The sequence below is a fragment of the Stomoxys calcitrans genome, chromosome 1, assembly GCF_963082655.1.
Source record: "Stomoxys calcitrans chromosome 1, idStoCalc2.1, whole genome shotgun sequence".
Taxonomy (NCBI): domain Eukaryota; kingdom Metazoa; phylum Arthropoda; class Insecta; order Diptera; family Muscidae; genus Stomoxys; species Stomoxys calcitrans.
In genome coordinates, this window is record NC_081552.1 from 22,090,068 (window position 1) to 22,103,626 (window position 13,559).

Consider the following 13,559-nt stretch of genomic DNA (forward strand, 5'->3'; position numbering starts at 1 on the left):
TCAGGTCGAAGTATGGAGGGTCACCCCATCCCCTCAAAACCGCCCAAATGGGCATATTAGCCAATCACGACTATAAGGGACATGGTTTGCTTCTTTATTTCGCACAGACTCAAAAACGGCAGAAACTATTTTATCGAAATTTTCACAGATTGTGTAGGTTGAGGTGGAACGAAACATAGGCTATGTAATTTTTCGATATAGAAAGGGGGGGCGCACCCTCCCCCTTATCTCAAAAACACCGCCCAAAATCAAAAGTGGACCAATCGGAATAATATGGATATCAAATGAAAGGTATTGGAGAGTAGAATGCGAATATGGTATTGCAAATTGAGTCTAAGTACATATTCGACGTTCATGTCAATATGGGACTCAAATGAAAGGTATTCAGGAGTAGACATAATTCGCAATGTGGTAAAAAAATTAAGTCAATGTAATGGGTACTTTCGCCACCTCCAAAACTCCAAATGGGCATAATAGCCGATCATGGCTATGTTGGACTCAAATGACAGCAATTTAAGAGTTGATTAGGTGAGGGTATTTAGGTGGCGCTTAACCTCCTGAAAACACTTCAAATAGGTTATTTGACCCATCATGACAATATGGGACTCGAATGAAAGGTATTTGAGAGTAGGAAAGAAAGCCAAGTATTTGTGGGTAAGCCCCAAAGCACTTATTTCCCGAACATATCAATATGAGGCTCAAATGAAAGGGTTTTACGAGTAAAGAACGATTTGATACATAGTGCAAACTGGTACAAAATGGATACAAAAGGGCAACGTGGCAGAGTTCCAGCCCCAACCCCAAAACGCCCTCCAACCCGTACATACACATTATTAACCATGGAAGTTTTGGGCTTAAATTAAAGGAATTGGGATGTCACGAATTTGACATCCATATATGGGCGAAATGTCTGAGGTACCATCCCACACCCAAAAAGCACTCCCCATCAAATGGATATTTGGAACAATCACGACAATATAGGCCCCAAATGAAACAGGTCTTATTTACCGACTATGGTAATATGAGGCTCATATAAAAAGTAAACACGAAACTTTTATTTACTTTAAGAGCCAAGTGTCTGAGTGGCCACCTCACTCCCAAAATACACCCCAAATCCAACATTACCACTACAATATAGGAGTCAGTTTCATGGCAGCCTGCCGCCTTAGTTTACACACACTGCTGCAACAACAACAACAATATAGGAGTCCGTTGAAAGATAAAAGGGAGAAGAGCAAAATTGTACCCATTAAAGAACAGGGGCAAACTTCTCACATATCCATGAGTGCTGTTCGATTCAAGTATAAGCTCAATGATAATGGACCTCCTTTTTATAGTCGAGTCCTAGAGCGACACCTCTATGGGGAGAAGTTTTGACATGACTTCTATGCATGGCATAGTACCGCACAAAGATAGAAGGGAGTAGAGCAAAAATTTGCCCATTAAAGAACAGGGGCTGTTCGATTGAGGTTTAAGCTCAATGATAATGGACCTTCTTTTTATAGCCGAGACCCGCAGTGCGACACCTCTATGGGTAGAAGTTTTTACATGACTTCTATGCATGCCATAGAACCTCACAAATGTCGCCAACCACTTAACATTTTTCCTATGTTCTCGCCAGCATTTGAACCCACACGTTTAGCATCATTTGCGGACTGACAGGCCCATGCGTTTCAACGAAATGTCCCCATATTAAAACTCTACAAAAGCAGGATTTATATATCGAACATTGCAATATAGGGCTCAAATAAAATGTATAAGAGTGTTAAAGAAGGCGCTGCGAAGCGGGCCCGGTGCGGCTTGTTTTCTATAAAAAAAATTTATTGCAGTTTCTACAGAAACCAAGCTTTTGAAAAAAATAATTCTATCGAAATGAAATGAAACCAAATATTGAAAAAAAAAAAATCTATTGAAATGAAATTGTGATAAACATTTTTTTTTTATAAATTAAAATTTATTTTGCAAATTTCCCCGCGAATATTCCATCAAGCAACAAGGATGTTGTATATTTCAAATTTTTGTAACTTTTTATGTAGCACACAAATAAATATATTTTAATCAAACCCACCATTGACCTAATCGAACATCTATCACTCTTTCTTAATTCCAAAATACTGCATTCACATTCTTGGTTTTCACTCTCATAGGGACAAGAATACAACTTCAGAGATACTATTGGATTGCCCAAAAAGTAATTGCGGATTTTTCATATAGTCGGCGTTGACAAATTTTTTCACAGCTTGTGACTCTGTAATTGCATTCTTTCTTCGGTCAGTTATCAGCTGTTACTTTTAGCTTGCCTTAGAAAAAAAAGTGTAAAAAAAGTATATTTGATTAAAGTTCATTCTAAGTTTTATTAAAAATGCATTTACTTTCTTTTAAAAAATCCGCAATTACTTTTTGGGCAACCCAACAACCCACCAACACAAAGGTGTTAGAAAAAAGTACTCCCTTTAGATGGAAAACAGAGCTTCCTCGATAAAATGAATTATTTACTCCTGCAACTTTTCAACTTTGGCCTTTGCGAAATTTTTTCGTATCCCTACTCCCTATTGGGCGAATAGTCAGTGTCAGCGTACAGATCATTCCCTTGCCCCAAATCCATTTGCCTACCCTTTAAACCATGAGAAGACAGGCCACACGAAATCATGCATCCACGAAACCATGCCATTGCCATCATTTAGATCAACATTAGTTGCAGCATATCAAATAGTAGTAGTTCACTTTAGCATTCCAAGGGTCTTCGACCAACCGACAACATTGCCCAGTAGCGTCGTTGGCAGCAGCAGTGCAGCGTAAAACGATATACATGTGTCGGTTGGATTCCAGCTCGAGCACCGCCAAGTATTTTATTTGAATATTTGAGCTCAAATTTCAAGGGAGTAATAAATCTTTGTTTTTTTACAAGTTTCAAGGAATGGCATCGTTGGGGAGTAAGGTGGTCGCCAGACCCACCAAAGCCGGTAAGGGAAGTTTCATGAATGAAAAAGCACCAATAATAGTCATACTACTACACTAAAAGCCATCCTTGTTAGCTTGAAGAGCAAAGAATCCTTTTTTCCGAATCAGGTCTTTTTCCACAATTTGAATGTCTGATGAGTGTACGTGTTTCAAGTGTTCTGAAAATGTGAGGTTACCACTGAATGAAAACCCCAAAAATTTATATTTGCCAAAGTTTTATTTAGTCTAGAACTTTCTTGTTTTGTTTCTTTTAGGCGAAACTCTTCGGTGTTCCAAAAACACCATAAAACCTCAATGAAAATTTGGGTTTCTAGCATGGCGAAAAAAAAAATGTGTTTGGCCATTATGGGCCAACATAATGGTCATAATAGGAATCAACCAAATAAGACCGCATCCGCAAATAAGGTAAGGATGCTAATGAGGTGCAAAATAGAGAACTAAACACAAAAATTATATAGCTGTAAAAGGAAAATAAAAGAATAAAATATCATAGAGATATTTATTTTTAAATGGAAAACATTGGACCAAATTTTCTATCGGAACAATTTGTATGTGACTGCTCGGAGAGTTTCGGCTATTTGGGTTAGGAAAACACAATAATTTTTGATATTTTTGTAAAATTTATTTCCAATATTTCGCTTGATCCCGTCTAACCGTTTACGAGGATTAAATTGATGCGCTACACTAAAAAGTGGTGGTCTTCGCTTCACTTTCTGCTGTCAACAAATCTGAAATTTTTTTTGTCAAAAATTTCCATAGAAAATATTGGACAATGTTAAAAAAATGTCAAAAATTTTGTACAGAAAATTTTCTGACTACATTCTCTTTGCCAAAATAGAAGAAACTTTAGATAATGTGAAAAAATGTGAACGGAGGCCGCCTAGGGATCCCAAAGTCGACTTTCGACTAATCGATTAGTCAGGTTTTTGTGTAAAAAAGTCGAAATCGACTTTCAATGATTAAAAAGTGGAAAAATCGATTTTTAATCAAAGTGCAGGTCGTATTTGTTGGCCGATTTGTCACGAAATTTCGCACATGTCACTCTTTTGGCCCAAGGACAAACGCTATTGATTTTGATCGTTACAAAATTTGGCATGGGGTGTTTTATTTGACGTCCCCATATGTGTGCAAAATTTCATAAAAATCGGTTCATATTTAGATATAGCTCCCATATATATGTATCGCCCGATTTGCACTTAAATGGCCGTAGTAGCTACAATTTTCAACCAATCTGCACAAAATTTGGCACGGACTGTTTTGTTACTGATCTTAATATATCTGGAAAATTTCATAAAAATCGGTTCAGATTTAGATATAGTTCCCATATACATTTTTCATCCGATTTGAACTATTAAAGCTGTAGAAGCCACAATGGTCCGATCTTTACCAAATTTGGTGTGGAGTCGTTTTTCTGAAGTCTCAATAATTTATTTAGATAAAGCTCCCATATATATCTTTCATCCAATTTGGCTTTTTAAGGCTGTAGAAGCCACAAGTTTGGTCCGATTTTTACAAAATTTAGCATGAGGTGCTTTATTTGACGTCTTCATATGTGTGCAAAATTTCATAAAAATCGGTTTAGATTTAGATATATATCATTCATCCGATATGGCCTTTTAAGACTGTAGGATCCACAATTTTCGCACAATTTTACATGAGACGTTTAAATTGACCTTACAATACGTGCGAAAAATTTCATTAAAATCTGTCAAATTTAGATATAGCTCCAATGTGTATATTTCATCAGATGTGGACTTTTATGGCAGTAAAAACCACAATTTTGGTCACATCTTAATGACACATACTGGGACGTCAATTTTTATTTGACGCCCAAGTATGTGTCATTAAAATTGGCACAGATTTCGATATAACTCCCATTAATTTTTTATCCGATATGACCTTTTAAAGATGTGGAAATCCAAATCTGTTGTCCTATGGTAGGAAAATCTTACAAGGTTCTAAATTGCTATTTCAATTGTTATCCAAATTAAAGTCTGACTAGATTTCGAGATAAGTTCTACATATAAAAAGTACTGCATGCACTAGGTGGTGTATGGTATTATATAGTCGGCACCGCCCGACTTTTGCCTTTCCTTACTGGTTCTGAGATGCATTTGGGTACTTTTATCTGAAGTGCTACTATCCATCGCTCTTTGGTTTATTCTTGTTGCCATAAACATTTTTTTTAATTGAATAAACGGAAGGTAAAACTTGGCAATAGAATTACATGGTTGAATCGATTTGATGATCTTCGGCAGCGGTATTCAGAAGGTAATAAAAATTCGTGCTATATCCAAGCACAATTTTAGGCATTACATCCTTATAAGCGCAAAATTCAGCTTAATAGTTTTATGTTTATGGAATATTGGAACAAATGTATATTTTATCCATTAAGCGTTCAAGGATGGGCTCTATAGGACTTCATCTGTTCATTGCACCCGTATTTAATGTCCGTGATTAAACATCTTGACATCTTAAATGGGAATGTGTTCCATATGGGTTCAACTTTAAGTGTAGGGCCCAATACTAACGTTCCCACAATTTTCGGCATTTTTGCTCTGAAATCCAAATTTTTGTTCCCATTTGTCTAAAATTTAGCAAGCGACTCGGCATAGTAAAAGTATATTCCAATCCATGAACGAATCCAACAATATTTTATAGTGGCTCCCATATGAGGGGGCATTTGACAAATAAAAAGTTTTGCCCCGAATTTAGCGAAGTCTAGATGGAATTTAGGATAGATAGACTCTAATTTGGTGAAGGCGGGCTATTTTCATGCTTAATTTTATTTTTGAAAAATGGTTCTTGATAATGCCGGATACATAAAATCGGATAGAATAGAGATCATTTTGTGTTTCTTTTTGAAGTTTTAAAGAGGAAGTCACAGAGAATAAAAGTTCGTCACTCATATCTTCTATATATATAAAAATGAATTTGTGTTTGTTTGCTTGTATATTTGTTTGTTTGGGGGGCGGACCCTCCCCCTTACCCTAAAAGTACAACCCCAAAATAAAAGTGAACCGATCGGGACAATATCGGATTCAAATGAAAGGTATTCAAAATAGGTTTATTGGACGATAATGACAATATGGGACTCGAATGAAAGGCATTTTTGAGTAGATTACGAAAATGGCCAGGAAAGAGCAAAAAGCTTTTTAGTTTGATGATATTGGAAGGGGGCGGACCCTTCCCCGTTACCCCAAAAACACCACTTAAAATCAAAAGTGGACCGATAGGGACAATATGGGTATGAAATGAAAGTTATTGGGGAGTAGAATACGAATATGGTATTAGAAATTGGGATGAAGCATGCGAGGGGTCGTCCAACCCCAAAAACTCTCCCAAAAAAACATATTGGACGTAAATATTATAATGGGACTCAAATGAAACGTATTTGGGACTAGACAACGAATATGACATAAAATATGAGGTCCAAGTAATAAGGGGTCGCCCCACCCTCAAATGGAAATATAATTCGATCCTAGCTAGATGAGCCTCAAATTAAAGGTTTTTGGTCGCTGATTACGAATATGACATTAAACTTTGTGTCCAAGAATTTAGGTGGTGCTTTTCCTCCCCATTAAAACAATGGGGAACGAGTGATAGATAGTTTTAAGTGGAGTGCGTCATTAAAATTTGTGCTCAAGTGCCAGATGGAGTGAGGCGCCCCGCCACCAAACGGCTGTATACACCAGTTATGACAATATAGGGTTAAATACAAAGTAATATAAGGTTGTGGACAATCTATTCTGCTCATGTATCTAGCGGACCACCTCACCTCAAAATAGTTGATCAATTATAATGACCTAACAGGACACTGCCGCTGTACCCCCAAAGTTCTGACGTTCAATGTGATAGGAGCAGTTGCAAACCTTAAGTCAAGGTGGCAGCTCGGTCGGCCTAAAACCCCGGCACGAACATCAGAATAATTTTCAGCGGTGGCTTTCATGCTGGCTACATTTGTGAGGTATCCTGCCATGTTAAAAATTCTCTCCAAAGAGGTGTCGCACTGTGGCACCCCGTTCGGACTCGGCACAAAAAAGGAGGACCCTTATCATTGAGCTTAAACTTTAATCGAACTGCACTCATTGATATGAGGGAAGTGTCCCCTGTTCAAGGGAAATTTAGTTAGAACAAGTATTAAAAAAAAATTTTAATATGAAAAGAAATTGCAAAAGTTTCTATATACAAGTTAAAAGGCAGGCCGAGCCGACTTTGGACACCAACCACCTTGCATATATATATTAACCACCTGTCATAATACGGTGAAAATTTCATCGTTTTTGAACCCATAGCAGCCATGTAGACATGGCTTAGGACTGCGGAGTCGAGCAATTTTGACTCGACTCTGACTTCAGACAAATTCCTTAACTCGGACTGAGACTCCCGGGTCGACTCTGGGCACTTAAAAATGCTATAGTGGTGGGTATCACTAAAGAATGGGGGTGATACCCAACTAAGGCAATATGGGTATCAAATGAAAGGCATGAGCGAGTGGATTACGAATAAAATGTAAAAAACGAAAATACGGGATCTTGAGGATTTTGGACCTCTTTCAACCCTAGGCGATATGAGAACCAAATGAAAAGTATTAAGGAGGAGATTATGCAATTTTCACAATTTTAATTTTTGTTCAAAATTAGGATGAAGAGGAGAAGGAGGATGATGATGAGTATCAAGACATCACATCGTGGGTGCAAAGGGAGCCCACGTTACATTTACTCCTGAGGGCACTAAAATTTGATTGCCACATCCACGCGGCAATCCCTGGGTAACGCCAAGCCATATCCATCCGTTCGTGAAATAGGTAGACGAAATCAAAATACGGTCGGAACGAATGAGGATATCCGCATGAGATTTTGCACAGATATTTCTTATTTTGGGTCGTTTGCTGCTCAATATTGGCCATATTGGGTAGATTGATTTTAATTTATACAAAAAAATTTAAACTATGTACTTATAAAAATTCGTTCGTACTACGTACGTTTCAAAGATGATCAATGGCCCAACTTTTTCCAGAACTGAGATTTCAAACTGTTCGAAAACTGTAAAGCTAGCCGCTTGAAATTTTGCAAAGATACTTCCAAAAGGGGGGTATATCGGTTCAGATTTGGATACAGCTCCATATAAACCTATACGGCAGATATATCAAAACATGGATCGATATGGCCCATTTACAATACCAACCGACCAACATTAATAGGAAGTATTTGTGCAAAATTCCAAGGGTCTAGCTTTATTCCTTCGAAAGTTGGCAGGGATGGACAGACAGAGGGACGGACGGACATGGCTCAGCGACTTAGATTGTCAAGAAGATCAAGAATATATATACTTTGTTGGGTCTCCAACCAAATGGAATGACGAAATTAGTATATCCCCATCCTATGGTAAAGGGTATAGAAATTCAAAAAATAGAAAAAATTTTCAAAAATAAAATTTTCCTAAAATTATAAAAAAATAAAAACAAATATGTAAAATATTAAAAAAAAAACTTTGCACAATTTTCTTTATAGAAACAAATCAAAAAATTTGTTGCAAAAAAACAAAAAGATTTTAGGTTCATTTTAAGGAAAACATTTCCTCAATTTTTTTTTTTAACAATTAAAAAAAAAGTTTCTCAGAACTTTTTAGGGAAAAATTTTAAATCTTGTAATAAAAGCGGCTTTAAGGGTCTTAAAATTCTAGATCGGCAGATCGCTCTATATGCCAGCTATATCTAAATATAGTTTGATCTAAACCATATTTGACTCGAATGTCCAAAGGCTTGAATAAACTTACTATTTCAAGTTTCAGCGAAATGGAATAATAGTTGCGGCTTTTATGGTCTTAAGGTCCTAAATCAGCAGATCGGTCCATATGACAGCTATATCAGAATATAGACCAATCTAAACCATATTTGACTAGGATGTCGGGAGGCTTTAATCAACACACTATTTCCAATTTCGGCGAAATCGGATAATAATTGCGGCTGGTATGAGCTTAAGACCCTTAGTCGGCAGATCCGTCTATATGACAGCTATATCAGAATATAGACCAATCTAAACCATATTTGACTAGGATGTCGGGAGGCTTTAATCAACACACTATTTCCAATTTCGGCGAAATCGGATAATAATTGCGGCTGGTATGAGCTTAAGACCCTTAGTCGACAGATCCGTCTACATGACAGCTATATCTAAATATGATCCCATCTGAACCATATTTGAGTCGGATGTAGGGAGGCTTAAAACAACTCACAGTTTCTTATTTTATAGAAATTGGATAATAAGTACGCTTGTTGCGGGCTTAAGACCCGGTCCGATATGAGGCATATTCGGTTGGAATATCGGGGTACTGTTTCCTGTTCCAAATTTCACCGAAATCAGACAAAAAATGCGGCTTTAACGGGGTTAAGGCCCAAAATCCCCAAATATAGTCTGATTTGGCCCATTCAAGAACTTAGCCTGCGTATAGAAGAAATACGAGACAGACACACGGGCAGACAGACACACGGACAAAATTAAATCGTCTTGAATTTTATGACGGTCAAGAATAAATATACTTTGCAGGGTCGAACATTAATCTACATCATTTCCGGCTCAAACAACAGGAAGTCTAGTCCAACTGTCTGTTCTAGTTTTCAGCGAAATCGAGCTTGAGACCCTAAATCGGCAGATCGGTATATATGCCAGCTATATCTAAATATGTCTGATCTGGACCATATTTTGGTAGGATGCCGGCAATCTAAAAACAACTCAATGACTTGAATTCCAGCGAAATCGGATAACAAATTCGTCTTTTATGAGCTTTATACCTTTATGTCGGCCGATCGATCCATATGGCAGCTATATCAAAACATGACCCGATTTGGCCCATTTATAATACCAACCGACCTACACTAATAAGAAGAATTTGGGCAAATTTCGACACCTTGCTGTACTCCTTCGAAAGATAGCGTGCTTTCGACAGACGGACGGACATGGCTACAACGACTTAAAATGTCATGACGATCAAGAATGTATATACTTTGTTGGGTTTTAGAGGAATATTTTGAGGTGTTACAAACGGAATGACGAAATTAGTATACCCCCATAAAAAATAAAAAATCAGAATACTGTCTAAAAATGCACATGTTTCTTTTCCTGTAGAAGATGTTGACGACGGCAAATTTACGCCTTAGTATGACAATTTTGTGATTTTAGAAGCAATGAAATTAAAAAAATATTGGTCTACCATTAAAAAAACAGCAACATAAACCCCCAAGGCGTATACTGGTATAAAATTATAAAATGTTCTCCCTTATCCTTTGCCATTAACATCCCAATCAAGTTGAATGAACATTTTTTAATCGCCCATTTCTGGCATCTCTTCACCTTAATTGCACTCCATAATTTAATCCCAAATCATTCGTTTGGAAAGTAATACACTATTCATCATCAACATCATAATGCTATGGGACTTACCAATTGCCATTGCTGTCTCTTGAGCATCGCCCGTCACCATTTTCACTCGCACGCCACTTTGCATGAGCAACTCAATTGATTCCCTCACCAGGGGTCGCGGGGGATCTGTGATGCCAACTAAGCCGCAGTAGACCAGATCTTGAAGATTTTTGCCTTTGGCCAATGCCAAAACCCGCAATCCTTTACGACCAATTTCATAAGCTTCCGCTAAGAATTCCGCCTCATTCTGTTTTGTCAATGGCATCGTTTGTGAGCCAAATTTATATTTGGTGCACTGAGGCAGGAGCATATCGAGGGCGCCCTTGGCAAAGTAGATTTCCTCCTTGTTATTGTTGTATTTGTGTATGCACTTGACGGCCATCATCTTTTGCTCCGAGGAGAAGGGGTATTCTTGCATTCGAACATAATTCTCGGCGGTGGCGTACATGCCATTCTTCATGGCCGCCGCTATGAGGGCTCCCTCTGTGGGCTGGCCCAACAGGGTGCCATTCTGGATGTAGGCATTATTGCACACAGCTCCAATTTCTAGTAGATTGGTAATATTGGTCTTGGCCATTTCCACATTATTGCAATTGCGAATGTGTATTTCACCCTGGTCATTGTAGCCGGCTCCCGTGACATCGGCCATATAGCCATCCGAGGTGATGATGACAGTGACGGTCATTTCATTTTTCGTCAGAGTACCGGTCTTGTCGGAGCATATGACATTGACGCAGCCCAGCGTCTCAACTGTGGGCAACTTTTTGACAATGGCATTGCGTTTGGCCATACGCATAACTCCCAGGGCCAGAGTGACAGTGACCACTATCGGCAAACCTTCGGGAATGGCAGCCACTGCCAGAGAGACAGAGATATTAAACATTTCCGTCAAGGGTTTACCTTGTAGCCAACCCAGTAGCATGATGACTCCAATAATGAGGAACGAATAGAAACTCAGCTGGGCTCCCAAAATGTCCATGGACTTCTGCAAAGGGGTTTTGGGGGCTTCTTCGGCCTGCATCATTTTGAAGACCTCACCAAATTCACTGCGTTCGCCAGTGCTCACCACAATGCCCTTGCCATTGCCACAACGCACCAAAGTGCCCATGAAGGCTATATTCTTCATATTGGTGTGATCCTTATTGCCCATGCTATTCAAAAGCATATCGGTGCACTTTCTTGAGGGTTCGGTTTCCCCTGTAAAACTAGACTCATCAATGGACAAATCAATGGCTTCGAAGAGTCTCACATCTGCCGGCACCCGATCTCCCACATTCAAATGAACCACATCGCCTGGCACCAGTTCTCGCGCCAGAAATGTTTCCAATCTGGACTCGCGCAAACAATGACACTCGGGCGGTACCAATTTCTTGAGCTCTTCGAGACTTTTCTCCGAACGATATTCTTGAATAAAAGCTACTGTTACCACAATAATGATGGCTATCGTTATACTAACGGCATCGTCATACTGTTTCATACACACCGACACCAAGGCTGAGCCGAGCAATAGCAGGATAAGGGGATTCTTAAATTGTTCTATGTATTTCTTCCATGTAGGCTCCTCCTCGATGACATTTAATTCATTTTGGCCAATGATTTTCGCCCGATACTTGGCCTCGGTCCATTTTAGACCAGAACGAACATCGACTTGTAAACGGCCCGCTACCTCGGAGGCACTGAATGTAGAGGCTTCTGCTGTGGTGAGTAACATTTCAGGGGTTAATGTTGAACCCGTCTGGCAGGAAGAAAAGAGAGAGAGAGAGAGAGAAAAGACAATTAATGAAGGCGATAATAAGAGTTTTAACTCTATAATAAAATACAGTTTAAATGAAAACATAGATGGCTATGACTGTCTCTGTAATAAAACCTTTCCTCCGCACTGGCAATTCGGGCACGCAACCAACTCGGCTACCGCGGCGCTTTAAACTGACTTTAAAAAATGGCTTAGAGACACTGATGCTACAGACAAAAAAGTTTTAATAAAGGCTACAGGTGGCTATCCTGGACCGAAGCAATCCCGAAACCCGGTTGGCCACTGAGAGATAAATTGAGGACAATATTAACCGAGCTCTATCGGCGGCCAGCGGAAAGCTAGAGATGACTTCTTCACAGAATTCGATGGCAACAAATCCCAATAAGGTTTGGGAAACGAGAAAGTTTAAACTTTCTCTCTTACTGCATCAGTGGCCTTGACTCCTTTTTGTCTTGTATGATGATAGAGCCTGTCCAGGTCCACAAAATCCAGCGCTGGATAACGTTGCGAGTGTGGAGCATAAACATTTTCTATCGAAGGGTTGGGCGATCGTAAGGGGAAGTGAAGGAGAACTGGAAATGGTAACGACCCCTGGAAATGTTTGGCACTCCTGAATTCCTCGCAAGCAGAGATCAATTACAGCTTACATCACGTAAAATTGGTGTTAAGGGGTATGTGCTGTAATCGTGGTTACGGGCACTCACATCACGCAATCACAAACTAAACTGTCCTCCGATTAAAGGTTGGAGCTGTGTTGCAGCAAGTAGCGAGCTAAACCTTACCGTGATATTACGTTAAAGCTATGATGATTTAAAGTAGTTGCACTTTAGTGGTCAGACACATCATATGGATACCACCCCATGTATCTACTGTGCAATGAGGAAAAGTCCTCGTTAGATATGGTACGAATGGTGCAAGGTCAAGGGGCACTACCATATACTTTAAGGGGACGTCAACGCACACCACGATCTGCGGGGTAGCAAGATGTGAGTCACTTTTTGGTTACATTTTGTCCATGAACATGGACATCTGCAACAGGGGAAACACTCCAACGTTCTACAACCGGATCAGGGAACAAATTATGGACGTGTCGCTTGTAAAAAACAGCCCTTGAGTTGAAGTCTCAGACTAGAATATCTCCAGACAGGGCTCTTTTTCGAAGCACTACAAGGTTTTCAGGTTTATCACGAGAGATAAGGAAGGAAGCCGTACAGGAATTCGAGTTAAACAAACTGGGATGGGTTCAGCGGCTTTGGTACCCTGTGGGACCTATATCGGACGCAAGTGAACCGAAATCTGCAGTGAATCTTATTACGGAGTTGCCAAATCAGGCCTTTCGGAAGGCTGCCGCGCAAGACGAAGCGATAATGGTGGACAATGGAATTAAAGGCACTCAAGAAGGAAAGTAAGAGGTTCTTAAACAA

The 13,559-nt window shown here is 39.3% G+C and overlaps 1 protein-coding gene across 4 annotated transcripts in view; it reads right to left on the minus strand.

The window, feature by feature from the left end:
• LOC106085042 (calcium-transporting ATPase type 2C member 1) overlaps positions 1-13,559 on the minus strand; it is a 661,371-nt gene that overhangs the window by 74,358 nt on the left and 573,454 nt on the right. For all 4 annotated transcript variants that reach the window (XM_059370779.1, XM_013249052.2, XM_013249050.2 and 1 more), the window contains one exon: positions 10,404-12,117. In XM_059370779.1, coding sequence (XP_059226762.1) covers positions 10,404-12,117 — 1,714 coding nt within the window. The remainder of the gene's footprint in view (positions 1-10,403; positions 12,118-13,559) is intronic.